General features: G+C 42.5%; 1 protein-coding gene across 3 annotated transcripts; it reads right to left on the minus strand.

Moving 5' to 3' along the window:
• Positions 1–2,845: 2,845 nt before the first annotated feature.
• On the minus strand, positions 2,846–20,293 carry faim2a (Fas apoptotic inhibitory molecule 2a). Of its 3 annotated transcripts, none has more exons than XM_036966236.1 (12): positions 20,067–20,293; positions 19,042–19,230; positions 18,132–18,256; positions 12,521–12,585; positions 11,584–11,637; positions 9,847–9,897; positions 9,483–9,522; positions 9,262–9,299; positions 9,033–9,120; positions 8,484–8,579; positions 7,935–7,988; positions 2,846–6,308 (listed from the first exon to the last, which is right to left on the minus strand). In XM_036966236.1, the coding sequence occupies exons 2-12, from the start codon at positions 19,211–19,213 to the stop codon at positions 6,162–6,164; spliced, it is 930 nt and encodes a 309-aa protein (XP_036822131.1). In that variant the 5' UTR covers positions 19,214–19,230; positions 20,067–20,293; the 3' UTR covers positions 2,846–6,161. The 3 variants fall into 3 exon arrangements, with proteins under 3 accessions (XP_036822131.1, XP_036822129.1, XP_036822130.1); XM_036966234.1 differs by having other exon boundaries at positions 19,042–19,246; positions 20,067–20,291; XM_036966235.1 differs by lacking the exon at positions 20,067–20,293 and adding an exon at positions 19,984–20,048 and having other exon boundaries at positions 19,042–19,246.
• Positions 20,294–20,476: the final 183 nt, after the last annotated feature.

Raw genomic sequence — 20,476 nt, forward strand, 5'->3', positions numbered from 1 at the left:
AAAACAATCCCAATACCACAGACAGTGGTTAAGGTTCTTTAATATGTATTAAAAAGGGTGTTACAGGAGAAAAGCAACAGGACAAGGACAGTCCCACACCACATACACACTAGAGGCCATAGTGGTTTGGCATGGAACATTCGTTGCCGGCCTCACAGGGTTCCGATGCTGTTGACAAGGCCTCTGCAGTCTCGCCGTCGCAGACCACATCTGGAGAAAGCATCATCAGTAAGGTCATCATATTGGAAACCGTCGGTACACACTAAAACTTTGTTCGGCTCTTCATCCCAAATAGGGTTGTTTCCGGTCAGCTCATCACACTCATCCGGTCTCCTCTCCCCAGACGTGGCGGTAGTGGTGTGGCCGAGCATAGCCTTTTGGCACCTGGCCTCTCCCGTTGCTTGAATCTGCTGAACATGTCTGAGAGCTGCCTTGGTGCAGGGGCAGCTCATTATCCCCAAAACGCCTCAGATGTGGGGGTAGTGGCTCAGGTCCCTAATGCGCCGGGTCCAAACGTACAGCTAGCTAGCTGGTGGTGCTAGCAGTAGCATGTAAACTCGCTTGCAGTGGTGACAGCTGAGGTAGAGCCCGGGCTAGTTTCTAGTAAGTGGCGGGCCAGATTCAGTTGAATCAGCATCGTTGATCGTGCTTGTTATCGCAGAGAATCTGGTGGTTCTTAAACAGACCTATAAAGGCTACTATATTGGCTATATAAAGCTAATTCAAATTTAACTTTAGCTAGCTAGCTGCTCAGGTACCATGCAAACTTTTAAAATTGTGTAAGTGTCCATGTAAATTCTAATTAGCATAAATGGTCCACAGAAAATTCAAGATATAGTTCGTTAAAAAAAAAAATAATGGACATGAGCAAGAAAAAAACCCACAACACAAATCTTTCAAACAACATATTTTACTTCAACAAACAGGGAAGGTTTCCAAACTAATTGAGCTGTCATCAAAATGGTTTAGTTTCAACTTACGGTATTTAAGAGAGTCATGCTCTACTTAACCACTGTCACTGCATGCAGGCTAGTCAAGAGTTCGGGTTCGAACTCAAGAAGCAACAAAATATGGGACCAAATTACACACACACATCAAGTACATCACACCACTTAAGTTTTAATAGAAGATGATGATCCCGAAGACATTGTGGGTCGAACCATCTTTCTAGTTACAGTAGAAAAGGGAGGAGCATACACCATTGAGAAGATTTGTTCCATGAACAGGAACAGAAAAATCCACAATATTATCCGTCCTTGCACGCGAGAGCAGTTTAATAGGTAGGCTAGAAATGTGCATGATTTAAGTGTAATATAAGGTGAAAAGGTTAAATGTACCATATAGAATCTAACTATTGGTGGACATAATAATAACACTAGTTGTAGTATGTTGAGTATTTTACAATGTATCAACATTGTTCTGTTGGTTCATGTCAGCCCACTCTAATTGAGTATTGGTGCATTACACTAATGTCAAACATTGTCTTTCATTTTCTTTGTAAAATAATACTGATTTAGAGGGGGAATGTAGTAAGAACAGCATTGATCCATCAGAGTTATGACCCAGAGTGAATTAAGTCAAATTCAAAATGATATCAAAAGAGTCAAAACGGGTATTACCATACAGAATATATAGATTTAGATTTTAGTCATTTAGCAGATGCTTCCGATGCAGAGCAACTTACAGGAGCATTGACTCATACATAGAGTCTACCGCCATTCTCTTGATTAATGGTTTAAACCCGTTTCCTCAATCTGGTGACATCTATGGAAAAAAAATCCAAGTAATGTACAAGAATAAGTAGGAACAGGAGTAGTACTTAGACATGTACTTGAACATTTACCTATGACGTTTTTAAAAAGGCATGCTTACCAGTCCTCTAGACTGGCTGGTGAACAAGGATAAGATAATACAACTCCTCTTTAACAAGGGTAGGCTAAATAATAAATTACTTTTAACTACTCACATAAATATCTATTTCACATAATTAAGAAAGTATTTACACATTGTTAAAAAAAAAAAAAAACTTTACTTATTTTGTCAATATTAACAAAAAAAACAAGGATTTATTGTTGTCGGTATCAACCACCCAGAAATGTTTGCTTAAAAAAATAAGCTTAAACCTGAATGTTACAAGTTTGGATCACCCAAAAGTCTGCAGTCACAAGACATGAAGGCTTTATGAATCATTCATAAACTACTATTAGGTGGCATTACACCTTGTGAAGTGTTTCAGTTACACACACACACACGTTTTAAACAAGTTCGTAAATCATTTATAAACCTGTATGTGTATGTGTGCCATGTTCGTGAAGGCTTTATCAAATGATCCGGCAGGCTTTTTGACGTGCAATTAATTTAAGGTGTGATCCAACTTTAATTATACTGAACGGAAATATAAACACAACGTGTAAAGTGTTGGTCCCATGTTTCATGAGCTGAAATAAAAGATCCCCAGACATTTTCCATACACACAAAAAGCTTATTTCTCTCAAATTGTGTGCACAAATGTGATTACATCCCTGTTAGTGAGCATTTCCTCCTTTGCTAAGATATTCCATCCACCTGACATATTAAGAAGCTGATTAAACAGCATAATCATTACACAGGTGCACCTTGTGCTGGGGACAATAAAAGGTCACTCTAAGATGTGCAGTTTAGTCAAACAACACAATGCCACAGATGTCTCAAGTTGAGGGAGCGTGTAATCGGCATGCTGACTGCAGTAATGTTCACCAGAGCTGTTGACAGAAAATGTTATGTCAATTTCTCTACCATAAGACAATTTGGCAGTACGTCTAACCGGCCTGCCAAACGCAGACCTCGTGTAACCACGCCAGCCCAGGACCTCCACATCCGGCTTCTTCACCAGCGGGATCGTCTGAGATCAGCCGCCCGGACAGTTGATGAAATTGAGGGCTATTTCGGTCTGTAATAAATCCCTTTTATGGGGAAAAAACTCATTTCTGATTGGCTGGGCCTGGCTCCCAAGTGGGTGAGTCTATGCCCTCCCAGGCCCACCCATGGCTACACCCGTGCCTAGTCATGTGAAATCCATAGATTAGGGCCTAATTTATTTATTACAATTGACTGATTTAGTTATTTGAACTGTAAATCAGTAAAAATCGTAGAAATGGACCGGTTTATATTTTTGTTCAGTATTACAAAGTTAATGTGCCAGATTTTCACTTTTCACCAAAAATAATTGGCTTTTAAAATACACAAAGTGCTAACAAATGTTATGGAGATTCTATAGCGATCACTTCGTGCAAATTATATTGTATGCACTAGGCAGTTTCATTGTGAAAAAAAGAGACCACACTAAACAGTGCACCTATACAGCCGAACAGAACGAGCCCAGCCTTTGCCATAATTAAGGTGTACTACAGGGCATCTAAAAAAGGAAATGTTTTTTTTAATTCTAGGTAATAAATGCAACAACAATAAAACAAATATATTAAAAAGTGGAATGTTCTAAGCGTGTCTAACTCGGTTTAAGCCTATGTCGAACACCCCTGACATATGTATAACATGTCAAATGTCAGCTAATGACAACTGACGTCACACTGACCCCACCTCCCGAAGATCTCTGACTTCACAATTGAACTAAAACAACCTCAAAACATGCCTCTATACAAGTTCTACATCCGAGGTCGGTTCATACATATTTGAAGAGACACACGACTACTCTATTTAAAAACACCTTTGATAGCAAAAAAAAACCTGCCAGTTCAGTCCAAGGCATAGTATAACTTGAAATCTGCCCTGACAACCTCGTAACACGGGCACGTAAATTCAAAGAAGAGGAAGTGAGTTAAATGTAACAAAGAAACGAAACTTGCCCCCTAAAAAGCATTCCTCACTCAAGAGCTACATTATTTTTCTTTAACCTTCTTCCAAAGTGTGCAACCCCCCTTTATTTAAAAGGATGGACTGGTGTCAGAAATACGGTGAAAACACCCTCCAGCTATGTTGCACCAATCCAATACTTTTAAATTGTATGAGGCGGGATGAACGAGTGCAAAATTCTGGAAAAGGGTAACCTCGAACACCAGAAGGTTGTACAACAGAAGGGTAGAGAATCGGTAACCTCGTACAACCATCCGGAAGTCTCGCAAGTTTACATTCTGTTTCGCTTCACGGATTCCGCAGCAGTAATCAGCTTGGTAATACGAGGCTAGAGAATCGCAACCTAGCCAAAGACACATTATTGCACCAAGGACTGCAAGCGTCACTTTTATCCTTCAACTTCATTGGCTTGATGACGTTTCACAGACCCAGATGAGAAAATCCAGATGTGCCAAAATCGGGGTCAAATTTCGGCTTGGTTAAGTCAATGTCTATAAATGTGATTTTAAGGGAATAAATGTAATCTTGAAATACTTTTGGACTCACCAGTGACTGAAACTGTTTAAAGTAATTGTTTAAACAAAAGCAATGACTCTGATTTGTCAACTGTAATATATATATATATTCCAATATAACAAAGACAAGAAAAGTTTAAGTACTACCAGGGGAAATCAGCCAGTGTCCATTTAACTGGTCAACCACAAGTCACCCTGAATAAACGTGGTTGCAATTAACCCGTTCTCATATCTGTCCCAGCAAACGGATTGTCCACCAACAGCACACTGTCAGCTTATTCTTTTGCAGTCTCATTGTGATTCATCAACTGCCTGGTCACGTCCTAAGAGTAACATTGGGAGACGTAGGGCAGATCTGAGATCAGCTTACCTTCCAACACTGCCTCGGTGCAGATCTAACATTCAACAGGGCTGTGGTCAATTTTAATTGAAGGCAGTCAATTCAGGAAATACATTTTTTTTAAAACACTAGAAATAGCTTCTACTCCTCAGTTTATTGAAAAGTAATTTAAAATGGTTTAAAATTATTATTCAAATTTACTTTCTGAATTGACCCATCTTCAATTCAAATTGACCCCAGCCCCTAGATTGGTTCTAACCCTTACACAGGCCCAGAGTTAGCAACACTCTGGAGATTGGCAAGGGCTGAAGTGCCCCCTAGAGGTAGGAGCTTGCCTGTGCAGACAGAACTGAAATCCCAGCAGTCGCGCAGGCACGCACGCACACACTTCAAATTATATATATATATATATTTTTTTAAACTTAATTAAGTTGTGTGTCAACATTCAGGGAGAGGAAAAATATACGCAAACTATGCTTTTATAAGATACCTCAGAGTGGATGTGTTAGTATATGGTGGGTGTGATGGTGTACTGCTGGTGTGTGAGTGTACTGCGGGTGTGATAGTGTACTGCGGGTGCGTGAGTGTACTGCGGGTGCGTGAGTGTACTGCGGGTGCGTGAGTGTACTGCGGGTGCGTGAGTGTACTGCGGGTGCGTGAGTGTACTGCGGGTGCGTGAGTGTACTGCGGGTGTGTGAGTGTGAGTGTACTGCGGGTGTGTGTGAGTGTACTGCGGGTGTGTGTGAGTGTACTGCGGGTGTGTGTGAGTGTACTGCGGGTGTGTATTTGCGTCAGATTACAAATATGTGCCGGTATGTATTTGTATCCATTCTCAAATGTGTGTGTGCTTGTACGAGCGTAACCAAACAGAAGTACGTGCATAAGGATATCAGAGTAGATGTATACACTTGAGGAGGCAGAGAGAGTCAGGGGGAGCTATTGAACGTGACAAGGTGGTGTGGCTATCCTGTTCTGTAAAGAGCCACGGGATTGAGGAATACTCTGCCACCAGAGGTTTCTTAGGCAAAAAGCAAGAATAGCTTTAAAAAAACATCACCTCTCCTCTTTCTATAGAGCTAATCTGACTTTACTGTGTATAAGAATATGAATATATGACGTGTGTGAATAGTACATTTGTTGTGTCTTTCACTCTCGCTCACACACACACACACACACACACACACACACACACACACACACACACACACACACACACACACACACACACACACACACACACACACACACACTTACTTCATTGTTATTTTGAATTTAATGTAATATCTTATATTCTTGTCTATTACTGCTCTGTACTTTGTAATGTATTTGTACTATTTTATGTGGACCCCAGGAATAGTAGCTGCTGCATGTGTGCAGTCGCTAAACGAGATCCTAATAAAGTAAACTCAGCGAGGGGGGGAGGGGGCTATTGAACGTGACTACAAGGTGGTGTGACTTCACTCCTGACTCCCAAACAGCTGTAGGAGGAAGAAGAAGATGTAGACCACGTCCATGTAAAGACACATCGCTCCGAACACGTGCTCCTCAGGACTCAGGGAGTACCGCCGGTTGCCCATCAGTAGCTGCACGTCAAAGGCCAAGAACTAAGGAAGAGAGGGAGGAGGAGAGAGGGAGAGCGAGGAGGAGAGAGGGAGAGCGAGGAGGAGAGAGCGAGGAGGAGAGAGGGAGAGCGAGAGCGAGGAGGAGAGAGGGAGAGCGAGGAGGAGAGAGGGAGAGCGAGGAGGAGAGAGGGAGAGCGAGGAGGAGAGAGGGAGAGCGAGGAGGAGAGAGGGAGAGCGAGGAGGAGAGAGGGAGAGCGAGGAGGAGAGAGGGAGAGCGAGGAGGAGAGAGGGAGAGCGAGGTGGAGAGAGGGAGAGCGAGAAGGAAAGAGAAAGAACAAGGGATGGGGGAGAAAGGAGAAGAGACCATTACTCAAGGTCCTAGAAAACTAAGTCGTCACTAACATTCACATTTGTGGCTTTTTAGAAATACACCACATGAACAAAAGTATGTAGACACCTGCTCGTCGAACATCTCATTCCAAAATCATGGCCATTAATATGGAGTTGGAACTAAGGGACCTAGACCGAACCATGAAAAACAGCCCCAGACCATTATTTATCCTTCACCAAACTTTACAGTTGGTATTATGCATTGGGGCAGGTAGCGTTATCCTGGCATCCGCCAAACCCAGATGGTGAATCATGATTCATCACTCCAGAGAACATATTTCCACTGCTCCAGAGTCCAATGGCGGCGAGCTTTACACCACACCAGTCGAAGCTTGGCATTGCACATGGTGATCATAGGCTGCTCGGCCATGGAAACCCATTTCATGAAGCTCCCGACGGACAGTCCTTGTGCTGAGGTTGCTTCTAGAGGCAGTTTGGAACTCGGTAGCTCGGTAACTCGGTGTTGCAACCGAGGACAGATTATTTTTTTACACACTGCACACTTCAGCGCTCTACGTTCTTGTTCTGTGAGCTTGTTTGGGGTCTATACCACTTCACAGCTGAGCCGTTGTTGCACCTAGACGTTTTCCACTTCACAATAACAGCATTTACAGTTGACCGGGGCAGCTCTAGCAGGGCAGAAACTGACTTGTTGGAAAGGTGGCATCCTATGATGGTGCCACGTTGAAAGTCACTGATCTCTTCACGTAAGGCCATTCTACTGCCAATGTTTGTCTAAATATATACATATTATTATTACATCCACTTACATTGTGTGTTTAAGGTAGTTGTTGTGAATTTGTTCGATTACTTGTTAGATATTACTGCACTGTCGGAAACTAGAAGCACAAGCATTTTCGCTACACTCGCATTAACATCTGCTAACCATGTGTATGTGACCAATGAAATATGATTTGATTTATGGAGATTGCATGGCTGTGTACTCAATTTTATATACCTGTTGGCAACGGGTGTGGCTGAAATTGCCTAACACACTCATTTGAAGGGGTGTCCACATACTTTTGTGTGTATTTAATATATATATATCTATATATATATAGATATATATATAGTGTACATTCAGCCTTATATTTATACAGGTGATTCATTGCATTTAGATCAGAAATCTATTTTACAAGAGAAGAGACACCTGTCCCAACACCGCAGCATTGCATTTAGATCAGAAATCTATTTTACAAGAGAAGAGACACCTGTCCCAACACCACAGCAATCCTACACTCATTAAGTGGTGATTTTCAATGATAGATGATTAAGTACCAACGTGAAGACAAGGGCACCCAGTCCAGCGTACGCTGTCTGCAACCAAGGTATCTGTGAAAGACAAACGAGGTCAGAAAACACAGCATAAAGAGAGACAGCCAGTCACAAATGAGAGGAGACGGTCCTGTCCAACAAGGTACAAACTCTAGTCGACCTTTCAGGTAAAAATCACAAAAAGGTCAGTGGTAGAGTTGTGAGAAAGTTCCAGGTTCGTGATTATATCTCCGGGATAGGCTGTGGACACACAGAGACGTATGAAAAAGCATATTCATTAATCCCCCCCCCCCCCCCCCCCCCAAACAGTAAAGTTCTTTACCCTCGTGCTTCCTTTAATGAACGTGTCTACCCTGAAGCTCATCAAGCATTTAGAACTTAGAATGTTTAATGAGTAGAAGTCTCTGACTATACTGTGCAATCCATTTCCTTTGAAATGTTTTTATTTTATTGACAAATAAAATCAATCAATATATATATATCATTAATTTAAAGTTTTAAAAAATGAATATACCAATCACAGACTGTAGCTTTAAGAGGCATGTTGCTTACATATCCGAAGGGTGCGGTGAAGAGGAGCAACAGTCCCGTCACCATCAGCACCATCATGAGAGAGAAGAGCAGACCGTGACACGACGTAAAATCCACCTGGAACACAACGTCAAGACAAGACCGAAAACCAGGGGGCCACGTTCAGCAGGGAAACATAGCACATAGAAATGTACTGAAAGAGAGCAGAAATGATTCATTATTTTACATGTCAGAGAGGCATCTGAACGTTTTTGCTCTGCTGAACATGACGAAGCATGACATGACGTCCAGTCAACCGAGTTAAATGATCAAAATGACGTCCAGTCAACCTAGTTAAATGATCAAAATTACATCAAGTCAACCTAGTTAAATGATCAAAATGACGTCAAGTCAACCTAGTTAAATGATCAAAATGACGTCCAGTCAACCGAGTTAAATGATCAAAATGACGTCAAGTCAACCGAGCTAAATAAATCGCAATGCCACTGCTTCCTTCCACAAAACAGAATGATTTAACTTGACAAGAGAAACACAGACTGTGCTGTTGGCCATCTGCTTGTAAAAGCTCACCTTGGTCTGGAAACAGAAGAGCGTGATGAACAGACACACCATGGCGGTAATGCCCACACACAGCATCACCACTTTAGTGTTGTGGTAGCTATGGACACAGAGGAAGGATAACCAAGTTACTACCACCTCTGATACACACACAAAGTGACCGTCATAGACGGTCAAAAAAAAAAAAGTCGCTAGACAGCATTTCCACATTAGACAGTCTACATTCACACACACAATTTACCTAGCCAGCATTCCTGCCATGTAAGACATTGCCAAAGTCTGGAGACAAGAAGAGGATCACAAACACACAAATATTACAGAGTAGTATGTATAGTATGAATTGCACCTCACATCATTTGGAGTACCACAACGTCAGTAGAATGGTCATAATATCATCGAGGCACTAACTAAGCATATCACTAACTGTCAAGCCGAGATGCTGTACCTCTGGCTGATACTTACAAATATCCCCAAGAGAATGAGGTTGGTGGGATACTGTCGCCTGTAAAAAAGACAACGGGATACAATGACAACATTTTAGTGTGAAGAGAACACCAATTCAGGAGTTAAGACTTGAGAAGCATAGCCAGATAAAACCTTTTCACAAAACTTTTATAAAAAAAATCTAAAAAATAAATAAAAAATCTAATATAGCCATCAAAGAAAAATGTATCATGTTAAAGTCATGTACCTCCATCTCTTAGTTATGAAAGTATACATTGAGAATGTTGTAAAGAAGAAGAATAAAAGGTGAAGAAAGTGGTAGAAATACAAAATAATAGTAAAAGTAAAGCTGGTAGTATTGACTAAAGAGTTGGCTTCTTACCGGGCACTTGTGCTGCAGACTAGCACCAGGTATGCCCCCATGAAGATGATGCTGGAACAGGAACAGTTATGTGGTCACCAGATAGGAAGGTTGGCTCAGAGTGCCATATCAGTGCTCCTAAATCCAATGACGACAACACCACCACATCTAAAAGGCTGGGGGATACCACCGAAATAACAACATTCCCCTGAAGGATCTACACCAGTGGTCGCCAACCTTTTCTGAGTCAAGATTACTTTCTCAAGATTACTTTCTGAGTCAAGATTACTTTCTGAGTCAAGATTACTTTGAGTCAAGATTACTTTGAGTCAAGATTACTTTCTGAGTGAAGATTACTTTCTGAGTCAAGATTACTTTCTGAGTCAAGATTACTTTCTGAGTCAAGATTACTTTCTGAGTCAAGATTACTTTCTGAGTCAAAACGCAAGCCAAGATCTACTGCTCAGATTTCTTTTAAACATGAACATTACGTCCTATGCAACATTACCCAATTAAAAACAGATCTGTAGCAATGAGGTTTGTGCAGTAGGCTATAGGCCCAATACATTATCACTGCAAATTGGCTGTACTTGAATTGCCCTGCCACTGATGTTCTTCTGAGACCACTTTGAAATTATATTTACACTAAGGTAATAGATAATTTGTTGAATTACTTGTGAGGCACAGCTGAGTGAGCGTAATAATTGGCTTTTTTTCTTTCTACTGGACTGATGGTCTGCATCTGATGGTCAGTCTGTGAGGAGGGAGGGAGCAGTGGTAAAAGGCTGCCTCTCACACATCTCACCATCCCTCGCTAAAGAAGAGGGGACACGGTCTTACAGCTGATGGCGAAACTTAAGTCGCATTACTTCTGCCTCATGCACCAATTCATGTTTACTCCAATGACCAGAGAAAGTTAAATATTCCTCGATATTAAAAAAAAAAAAAAAAAAAAAAAAAGGAGACAAGACGCTAATAACAACAACACAAGTGTAACGGAACAATTTGCTACATCCATTCATTACAGCTACAGTGCTGGTTGTAGCATGAGTGGAAGTAGGGAGATTTTGTATGTATTTTATGTCTCATAAAAGTGTTGAACAATGTATTGACAGTGCTGAATAACAACTTAAACATGAACTAACTCATAAAAACAGCAGCTCTTTGTTGTATTCGTTGAGTCTCTCTCTAGTCGTGGTTTCAATAGTTTTTACATCTCAAAGTGTCAACTTTGCTGAGCGTCCGATTCTTCTTTTTTTACGGTCTATGGCGCGAGGAAACTGTACAGACACGGTGCTCTGAGCTATCCGATTGGCCAGCGGTAGTCCTATAGGTGCACTTGATTTGCTCTCCGAGTCTGCCAGGTAGGCGGAGTTCTACCTTCAGACATATGAAAGGGTTCAAAGTGGAAACACTTTGCATCCCGGCGCTAGGGCTGCTGAATCAAGTGCACCTACTGCCAACAGAGTGAAATGAATACAAAAAATAACAACGCAAGGCTTTATCGTTTTTTTTTTAACAGAAATGTTTGGAGATCAACTAGGAATGCCTTGAAGATCGACCCGTCGATCGCAACTGACCGGTTGGTGACCAATGATCTACACAATAAATGGACAAGTTGCTGCTTTCAAGGTAAGAAAATGTCTTAGGTGAACATTGGGATGAATCATCCTTTACCGTTAAGTCATTTTATGATATGCACGGTCTATTTTACCAGTTTGGCATTGGTAGACAGCACATAAAGTTGGAGATACTCACTATGAGGCAAGGTAGAGGATTCGATTGTACTGCACAAACTGCCGGACTGGTTCACTGTAAAGTTGAGCGAAAATACATTCGTTTTTAACAACTTATGAATGGATGGGAACCCATTTTTCAGCTTCAGATATACAGATTTGTTTTACTTAGCCTCATCTTTATCAAACCATTCCAGTGAGAAGCACAAAGCATGTACTGAGTGTACAAAACATTATGAACACCTGATCTTTCAATGACAGGCTGACCAGGTGAATTCAGGTGAACGCTATGATCCCTTATTGATGTAAATCCACTTCAAATCGGTGTAGATGAAGGAATGGGAGGAGACAGGTTAAAGAAGGATTTTTAAGCCTTGAGACAATTGAGAATGTGTGCCATTCAGGGGGTGAATGGGCAATACAAAACATTTGTGTCTTTGAGCGGGGTATGGTAGTAGTAGGTGCCAGGTGCACAGGTTTGTGTCAAGAACTGCAACGCCGCTGAGTTTTTTCACACTCAACAGTTTCCCGTTTGTATCGAGAACGGTCCACCAACCAAAGGACATCCAGCCCACTTGACACAACTGTGGGAAGCATTGGAGTCAACATGGGCCAGCATCCCTGTGGAACGCTTTGTAGAGTCCGTGCCCAGACAAATTGAGGCTTTTCTTAAGGCAAAGGTGGTGGCAATGCAATATTAGGAATCTGTTCTTAATGTTTTGTACACTCAGTATATATCAGAAGGTGAGAATACATTTTTGATCACAATATGGAGACAGCATAATCTAACAAAGCGTTTGCACATGTTAAGGTGTTTGGGGTTTATTCCATTTGGAAAATAACCAGAGTTTGCGAGTGCAAAAAAAATAAAAAAATAAAAATAATAATAATAATAATAACTTTGTAAATTGGGCTCTCAAATGTTTTCTGGAGTGTGGATTCATGTTAGTGGCCCTCACCAAAACGTGAAGAGAGCCACGATACCAAAGGTCACCAACAGTTGGACCATGAGGATGGAGAAAACCTGAGGATAGAAATAAGACATGTTAGAGAGTCTCTCACAAGAGACCAGCTGAGAGAACTACACAGTACTGAGAGGCTAGCTGAGAGAACTACACAGTACTGAGAGGCTAGCTGAGAGAACTACACAGTATTGAGAGGCTAGCTGAGAGAACTACACAGTACTGAGACAGAAGACACTATTAAGCTTTACACAGTACGGAGGCGAATCGAGCCGAGCCAAACCAAGCTGCACTGAACTGGCCTGGTAACCATCCAACATAGTTACCGAAGAAAATCATGTAAAAGTGACAGCGCAGTTTAGTTCAGGTCGGCACGATAGAAGATTGTTTCACACTATACTATCTACCAGATAAGATTGCTCTACGTTTCTATGGTTACGTCTAGTGCTGTACTGATGAAATACCACTCACTGTGGGCACATGATTTCACGTTCTGACGGTAGTCTTTTGACAGTGATGTAAAGAAGGTTAAAAAAACGATAGGACAGTGTCAGAAGAGGACGGTTTGAGAGGATCAGAGTTAATGAAAGACTAAATGGGTCATTCCATATCAAAATGTTATTTTTTATTTTATTTAAACAAGGCAAGTCAGTTAAGAACAAATTCTTATTTACAATGACGGCCTACCAAAAGGCCTCCTGCGGGGATGCAGGCCTGGGATTAAAACAATATAAATATAGGACAAAACACACATCACAACGAGAGACACAACACTACATAAAGAGCACCTAAGATAACAACATAACAAGGCAGCAAAACATGACAACACGGTATGGTAGCAACACAACGTGACAACAACATGGTAGCAACACAACATGTTAGTAGCACAAAAACATGGTACAAACATTATTGGGCAAAGTCAACAGCACAAAGGGCAAGAAGTTAGAGACAACAATACACCATACAAAGCAGCCACAACTGTCAGTAAGAGTGTCCATGATTGAGTCTTTGAATGAAGAGATTGAGATAAAAACTGGCCAGATTGAGTGTTTGTTGCAGCTCGTTCCAGTCGCTAACTGCAGCGAACTGAAAAGACGAGCGACCCAGGGATGTGTGCGCTTTGGGGACCTTTAACAGAATGTGACTGGCAGAACGGGTGTTGTAGTAGATATCTCAGATAGGGGGAGTGAGGCCTAAGAGGGTTTTATAAATAAGCATCAACCAGTGGGTCTTGCGACGGGTATACAGAGATGACCAGTTTACAGAGGAGTATAGAGTGCAGTGATGTGTCCTATAAGGAGCATTGTTGGCGAATTTGATGGCCGAATGGTAAAGAACATCTAGCCGCTCGAGAGCACCCTTACCTGCCGATCTATAAATTACCCCTCTGTAATCTAGCATTGGTAGGATGGTCATCTGAATCAGGGTTAGTTTGGCAGCTGGGGTGAAAGGAGTGATTACGATAGAGGAAACCAAGTCTAGATGTAACTTTATCCTGCAGCTTTGATATGTGCTGAGACTCCCAAGTACTCCCAAGTACATGTATGAGGCTCTAAACCCTCAGAGGTAGTAATCACACCTGTGGGAAGAGGGGCATTCTTCTTACCAAACCACATAACCTTGTTCTGAACACCTCCAAAACAAAGGTCAAGGGTAGAGAAAGCTTGTTGGACACTAAGAAAGCTTTGTTGTAGAGCATTTAACACAAAATCCAGGGAGGGGCCAGCAGAGTATAAAGCTGTGTCTTCTGCATATAAATGGATGAGAGAGCTTCCTACTGCCTGAGCTATGTTGTTGATGTAAATTGAGAAGAGCGTGGGGCCTAGGATTGAGCCTTGGGGTACTCCCTTGGTGACAGGCAGTGGCTGAGACAGCAGATTTTCTGACTTTATACACTACACTCTTTGACAGAGGTAGTTAGCAAACCAGGCCAAAGACCCCTCGGAGACATCAATACTCCTTAGCCGGCCCACAAGAATGGAATGGTCTAACGTATCAAAAGCTTTGGCCAAGTCAATAAAAATAGAGGCACAATATTGCTTAGAATCAAGGGCAATGGTGACATCATTGAGAACCTTTAAGGGTGCAGTGATACATCCATAACCTGAGCGGAAACCAGATTGCATACCAGAAAGAATACTATAGACAGCAAGAAAGCCAGTCAGTTGACAAGTTTTTCCAACACTTTTGATAAACAGGGCAAAATAGAAATAGGCCTATAACAGTTAGGATCAGCTTGATCGCCCCCTTTAAATAAAGAACGAACTGTGGCTGCCTTCCAAGCAATGGGAACCTCCCCAGAAAGGAGAGACAGGTAAAAAATGTTGGAGGTAGGCTTTGTGATGATAGGGGCAACAACCTTAAAGAAGAAAGGGTCTAAACCATCTGAAAGAGGATTCTAAACACAAGAAAGAGGATTCTGACACCCACCATTTCAAATTGTTCAGAATGGGTGTCATGACTTGTTGAAACAGGAAGCGGTTAAAAACACAAGACATGGTGACAAGGAGAAATCGAGTGTGGTTACAAAAGGAAGTAAGCTCGTTTTGGTCCTTTCAAAAAATAAATAAATACAAATCCAGGAATGTAAATAAGGGCACAGTGAAATGGCCTAGATCAGGCAGAACAGCATTGAGACATGGTGGTGCTACACATGAGTGTGTTCTCACTCAATGTTGAGAAAAATGGGGCTATTCAAGAGGGTGATACAAAATTTAGGTCAAAATGTTTTCTTTGCCCATGTCATTATCAATTACATAGAATGAATCAGATTGTTTTTTACAATGTTATGGCCTTAAGAGACTTGTACTTGACCGTGTTGATGAAATAAGAACGTTAATTTCCTGTGACCATTTAGACTGTACCGCTCTTGGTTTTATCTCTTCCATATTTGGTATGTGAGGTGGTAACATTTGGAGGCGTTTCCACTGGTTGGACCAATCCAAATCAACTTGATACCTTTGTCATTTTCACCGACAGATCCTTGGCTTTCATTGCCTATATTGGCGATCAAACTAAGTTGAGAGGGGCTGTTTCTATGGCAATTTAAAGGGAAACACTCAGAAATACACAATGAAAACAAGAACAGATTGTCTTCGCGGAGGGTGGATATTTAAATTCAGTCTGTTGGCTTTGTAAATTAATATATACACTGCTCAAAAAAATAAAGGGAACACTTAAACAACAAAATGTAACTCCAAGTCAATCACACTTCTGTGAAATCAAACTGTCCACTTAGGAAGAAGCAACACTGATTGACAAATTTCACATGCTGTTGTGCAAATGGAATAGACAACAGGTGGAAATTATAGGCAATTAGCAAGACACCCCCAATAAAGGAGTGGTTCTGCAGGTGGTAACCACAGACCACTTCTCAGTTCCTATGCTTCCTGGCTGATGTTTTGGTCACTTTTGAATGCTGGCGGTGCTTTTACTCTAGTGGTAGCATGAGACGGAGTCTACAACCCACACAAGTGGCTCAGGGAGTGCAGCTCATCCAGGGTGGCACATCAATGCGAGCTGTGGCAAGAAGGTTTGCTGTGTCTGTCAGCGTAATGTCCAGAGCATGGAGGCGCTACCAGGAGACAGGCCAGTACATCAGGAGACGTGGAGGAGGCCGTAGGAGGGCAACAACCCAGCAGCAGGACCGCTACCTCCACCTTTGTGCAAGGAGGAGCAGGAGGAGCACTGAGAGCCCTGCAAAATGACCTCCAGCAGGCCACAAATGTGCATGTGTCTGCTCAAATGGTCAGAAACAGACTCCATGAGGGTGGTATGAGGGCCCAACGTCCACAGGTGGGGGTTGTGCTTACAGCCCAACACCGTGCAGGACGTTTGGCATTTGCCAGAGAACACCAAGATTGGCATATTCGGCGCCCTGTGCTCTTCACATATGAAAGCAGGTTCACACTGAGCACATGTGACAGACGTGACAGTCTGGAGATGCCGTGGAGAACGTTCTGCTGCCTGCAACATCCTCCAGCATGACCGGCCCGGCGGTGGGTCAGTCATGGGGTGGGGTGGCATTTCTTTGGGGGGCCGCACAGCCCTCCATGTGCTCGCTAGAGGTAGCCTGACTGCCATTAGGTACCGAGATGAGATCCTCAGACCCCTTGTGAGACCATATGCTGGTGCGGTTGGCCCTGGGTTCCTCCTAATGCAAGATAATGCTAGACCTCATGTGGCTGGAGTGTGTCAGCAGTTCCTGCAAGAGGAAGGCATTGATGCTATGGACTGGCCCGCCCGTTCCCCAGACCTGAATCCAATTGAGCACATCTGGGACATCATGTCTCACTCCATCCACCAACGCCTCGTTGCACCAGACTGTCCAGGAGTTGGCAGATGCTTTAGTCCAGGTCTGGGAGGAGATCCCTCAGGAGACCATCCACCACCTCATCAGGAGCATGCCCAGGCATTGTAGGGAGGTCATACAGGCACGTGGAGGCCACACACACTACTGAGCCTCATTTTGACTTGTTTTAAGGACATTACATCAAAGTTGGATCAGCCTGTAGTGTGGTTTTCCACTTTAATTTTGAGTGTGACTCCAAATCCAGACCTCCATGGGTTGATAAATTAGATTTCCATTGATAATTTTGTTGTCAGCACATTCAACTATGTAAAGAAAAAAGTAGTTAATAAGAATATTTCATTCATTCAGATGTGTTATTTTAGTGTTCCCTTTATTTTTTTTGAGCAGTGTATTTAGTAATCAGAGTTTTTTTTTTTCTTTAAAAAAAAAATGTTTTTACCCCATTTTCTCCCCAATTTCGTGGTGTCCAATTGTTTTAGTAGCTACTATCTTGTCTCATCGCTACAACTCCCGTACGGGCTCGGGAGAGACGAAGGTTGAAAGTCATGCGTCCTCCGATACACAACCCAACCAAGCCGCACTGCTTCTTAACACAGCGCGCATCCAACCCGGAAGCCAGCCGCACCAATGTGTCGGAGGAAACACCGTACACCTGGCAACCTTTGGTTAGCGCGCACTGCGCCCGGCCCGCCACAGAAGTCGCTGGTGCGCGATGAGACAAGGATATCCCTACCGGCCAATCCCTCCCTAACCCGGACGACGCTAGGCCAATTGTGCGTCGCCCCACGGACCTCCCGGTCGCGGCTGGTTACGAAAGAGCCTGGGCGCGAACCCAGAGTCTCTGGTGGCACAGCGCTCTTAACCACTGCGCCACCCGGGAGGCCCTGACTACTGTTTTTCTGACGTAATTTTCTATTGCATGGACATACTTGTATAAACCTTTAATTAATTCATCCTTTCATGGGTAAGCACTAGGACTTTCATGGGTAAGCACTAGGTGCAAATATAGGAAAGCAACGCAGAGAGGTTTGGGAGACAAAAGTTGTCCAGAGAACTCATTAGAAATTGATGGCAGATCGATCCAAAGTGCTTGGCTATTCCATGAATGGCTTATTTCTCTGATCATTGGCTTGTATCAGAAACACCTGTAAATTATACAAATCACCATTAATAACATACAGCAGAGAATTTTTACATGAACCGAACCAAAACCTCATCAACGTGGTATGGTGGCGAGCCTTTGTCAATAAAAATATGTTGACAAAAAAAAAAAAAAGGGACACTAGAGCCTCTCACTTTGCGAATGAACATACGTCGGATGTTCTTGTCCTCCCAGTTGCTTCCATCCAAGCTGTCGCTGGTGCTGGGGTCAGAGAAGGGAGAGGACATGTCAGAAGCGTAGGGGTTGGTGTAGCCCGGGCCTAACAGAGGCAGAAAAAGAGAATTAGAAAAGAACTTGAAAACTGGGCAAAATAAAGTGGCACTCATCTCATTTCAGAACAGACCGTCTAATTAAAAACTCAACTCAGAATTTATTGCAACAAAAAAAAAGGTTGGGATGCAACAGATCTGGAGAATGTATTGCAAATCCACACTCGTTTTTACATGTATAGACTAAAAATCTAATTTCTGGACATTGTACAATGAAGTACTTGAAGTTAGTGACCTGGTCTCTTTTAACGTGATCATTTTGCAGCGATACAATTGGGCCCAGGGTGTGTGTGTGGGGGGGGGGGGGGGGGTGAAAGGACAATACTCTTGGGAATAACAGCGGTCACGCAATGACCACACCAAGACAGTTATGATGAACAAGCAAGGCTAAACTCTGTGTCCATAAAACAGGATTAGGGAGAAGGTTATAAAACGGGATTAGGGAGAATGTTATAAAACAAGATTAGGTATTTTTTTTAGGATCCCCATTAGCTGTTGCAAAAGCAGCAGATACTCTTCCTGGGGTCCAACACAAAACATGAAACATTACATAATACAGAACATCAATAGACAAGAACAGCTCAAGGACATAACTACATTTAAAAAAAATAAAGGCACACGTAGCCTACATATCAATGCATGCACACAGACTATCTAGGTCAGGAAGATTAGGGAGAACATTATAAAACAGCATAAAAAAAGGGGGGGTTAGTTTGGACATAGCAATTCCATTTCTATAAGATAAGGAGGGAGACCATGTTTCCCCTTGACTCACTGGGACTGGGGTGCACGTAGGCCCAGCTGGTGTGGATGGGCACCGGTGGAGGGGGCATGGGGGGCAGGTTGTCACTGTAGGGGGGCATTGCCACCATCACTCCACCGTACGTCTGCTCCTTGTCCCCTGCCATGGCTTCAGCGTAACTGGGCGGGGCGGCCGGTAGACTCATGGGTGAGGTGAGGCAGTCTGTGTGGGGAAAAAGCTGAGGATGACAAAGGACGTTGAGACTTAAACAATCTTTAAATTATATCCCCTCAACTCCACTCTTTCAACGTTTCCAAATCTGAAGGAACCGGATAGACCTGAGCAGTGTGTCAGAATCCAAACTCTCCATAGCCATTAGAAGGCTACACATCTCCTGGCTGTCTGTTCAGAACTGTAAACATTGAAGGGGTAAACTTAGGGCAGCGGTGCCAATCCTCCTCTCAGAGAACTGCGGCATCTGCAGGCTTTTGGTCCAGCCCTGCATAAACACACTTAATTCAACATCGAGGAGAAGTTGATTAGTCGGGTATGTTAGACTGGGGCTGGTACAAAATCCTGCATGAGAGACCATGGCATGAGAGGTAGCTGTTCTTAAAGAAAATGTGTTGGCTAGTTGGCTAGCTACTAACGTTAGTGTTTACTAGCTCTCACAAGGTGAAAATATTGATTCTGCGCGTAACAACACAACAGGTGGCTAACTCAACTCTAGCTAGCAAGCTATTAGCCGAGGCTCTATAGAAGTCTAACATATTAGCTAGCATTACAAAAAAAATGCATTAAAACGCATCATCTGTAATGTTACAATTGACACTATTTGCCATCGTTGCTAAAAACGAGAAGGAACAGCTAAATTAGCTAGCTAGTTATTGTAGCTAGCTGTAAGCTTGCTAGCTAACGAGTATCCCATCCACTTTTGTACTATTAGCCAGGTAACATTATGTCTGTTATTTTTACATGTTATTGCTGGACTGCGGATATCCAATAATATCAAGTTGTCGTGTACACTAGTTAAATGCCAATGAAACAATGATTTTTACCTGTTACACAGTTGCCAATCGATCAATGACCCAAATAATAACGGGCATAGAAAGCTTAATTGCAATGTGGGATCCTTGAGACGTCCCTAAACCATAAAGGCCGGTTTAGACTTTGTCTATCGACATGTCTGTAGACAATTCGAAAGGGACAAGTGTCGCTGATCAAAACTACATTTTAATTTATACTCCGGTAGAATATCTATAGACCTGTCGGTTTCCCTGGGAAACAGACAGATTAAAATAATAATAATAATAATTCAACTTTGACCCTGTCGCTGCGTCCGTTGTCATGGTTACCTGACTGGTTAAAATTATTGCGTTCAAGACAAATGGGAGCTTTGGAAAAAATAAATAAAAATAAGAGGTCAAATCATGACGTCGGTGATCTTCAGGTCTGAACTCTACAAAGA

This window comes from Oncorhynchus mykiss, chromosome 28, assembly GCF_013265735.2.
Source record: "Oncorhynchus mykiss isolate Arlee chromosome 28, USDA_OmykA_1.1, whole genome shotgun sequence".
NCBI lineage: Eukaryota > Metazoa > Chordata > Actinopteri > Salmoniformes > Salmonidae > Oncorhynchus > Oncorhynchus mykiss.

Bases quoted from the DNA above. Each gene is read 5' to 3' on its own strand.
- faim2a (XM_036966236.1), bottom strand. From the start codon at position 19,213: ATGAGTCTACCGGCCGCCCCGCCCAGTTACGCTGAAGCCATGGCAGGG. The intron at 9,898-11,583 runs GTGAGTATCTCC...TTCCTGTTCCAG, and splicing joins ATCCTCTACCTTGCCTCATA to CATCATCTTCATGGGGGCAT. The intron at 8,580-9,032 runs GTGAGCTTTTAC...GTTGTGTTCCAG, and splicing joins TCTTCTGTTTCCAGACCAAG to GTGGATTTTACGTCGTGTCA.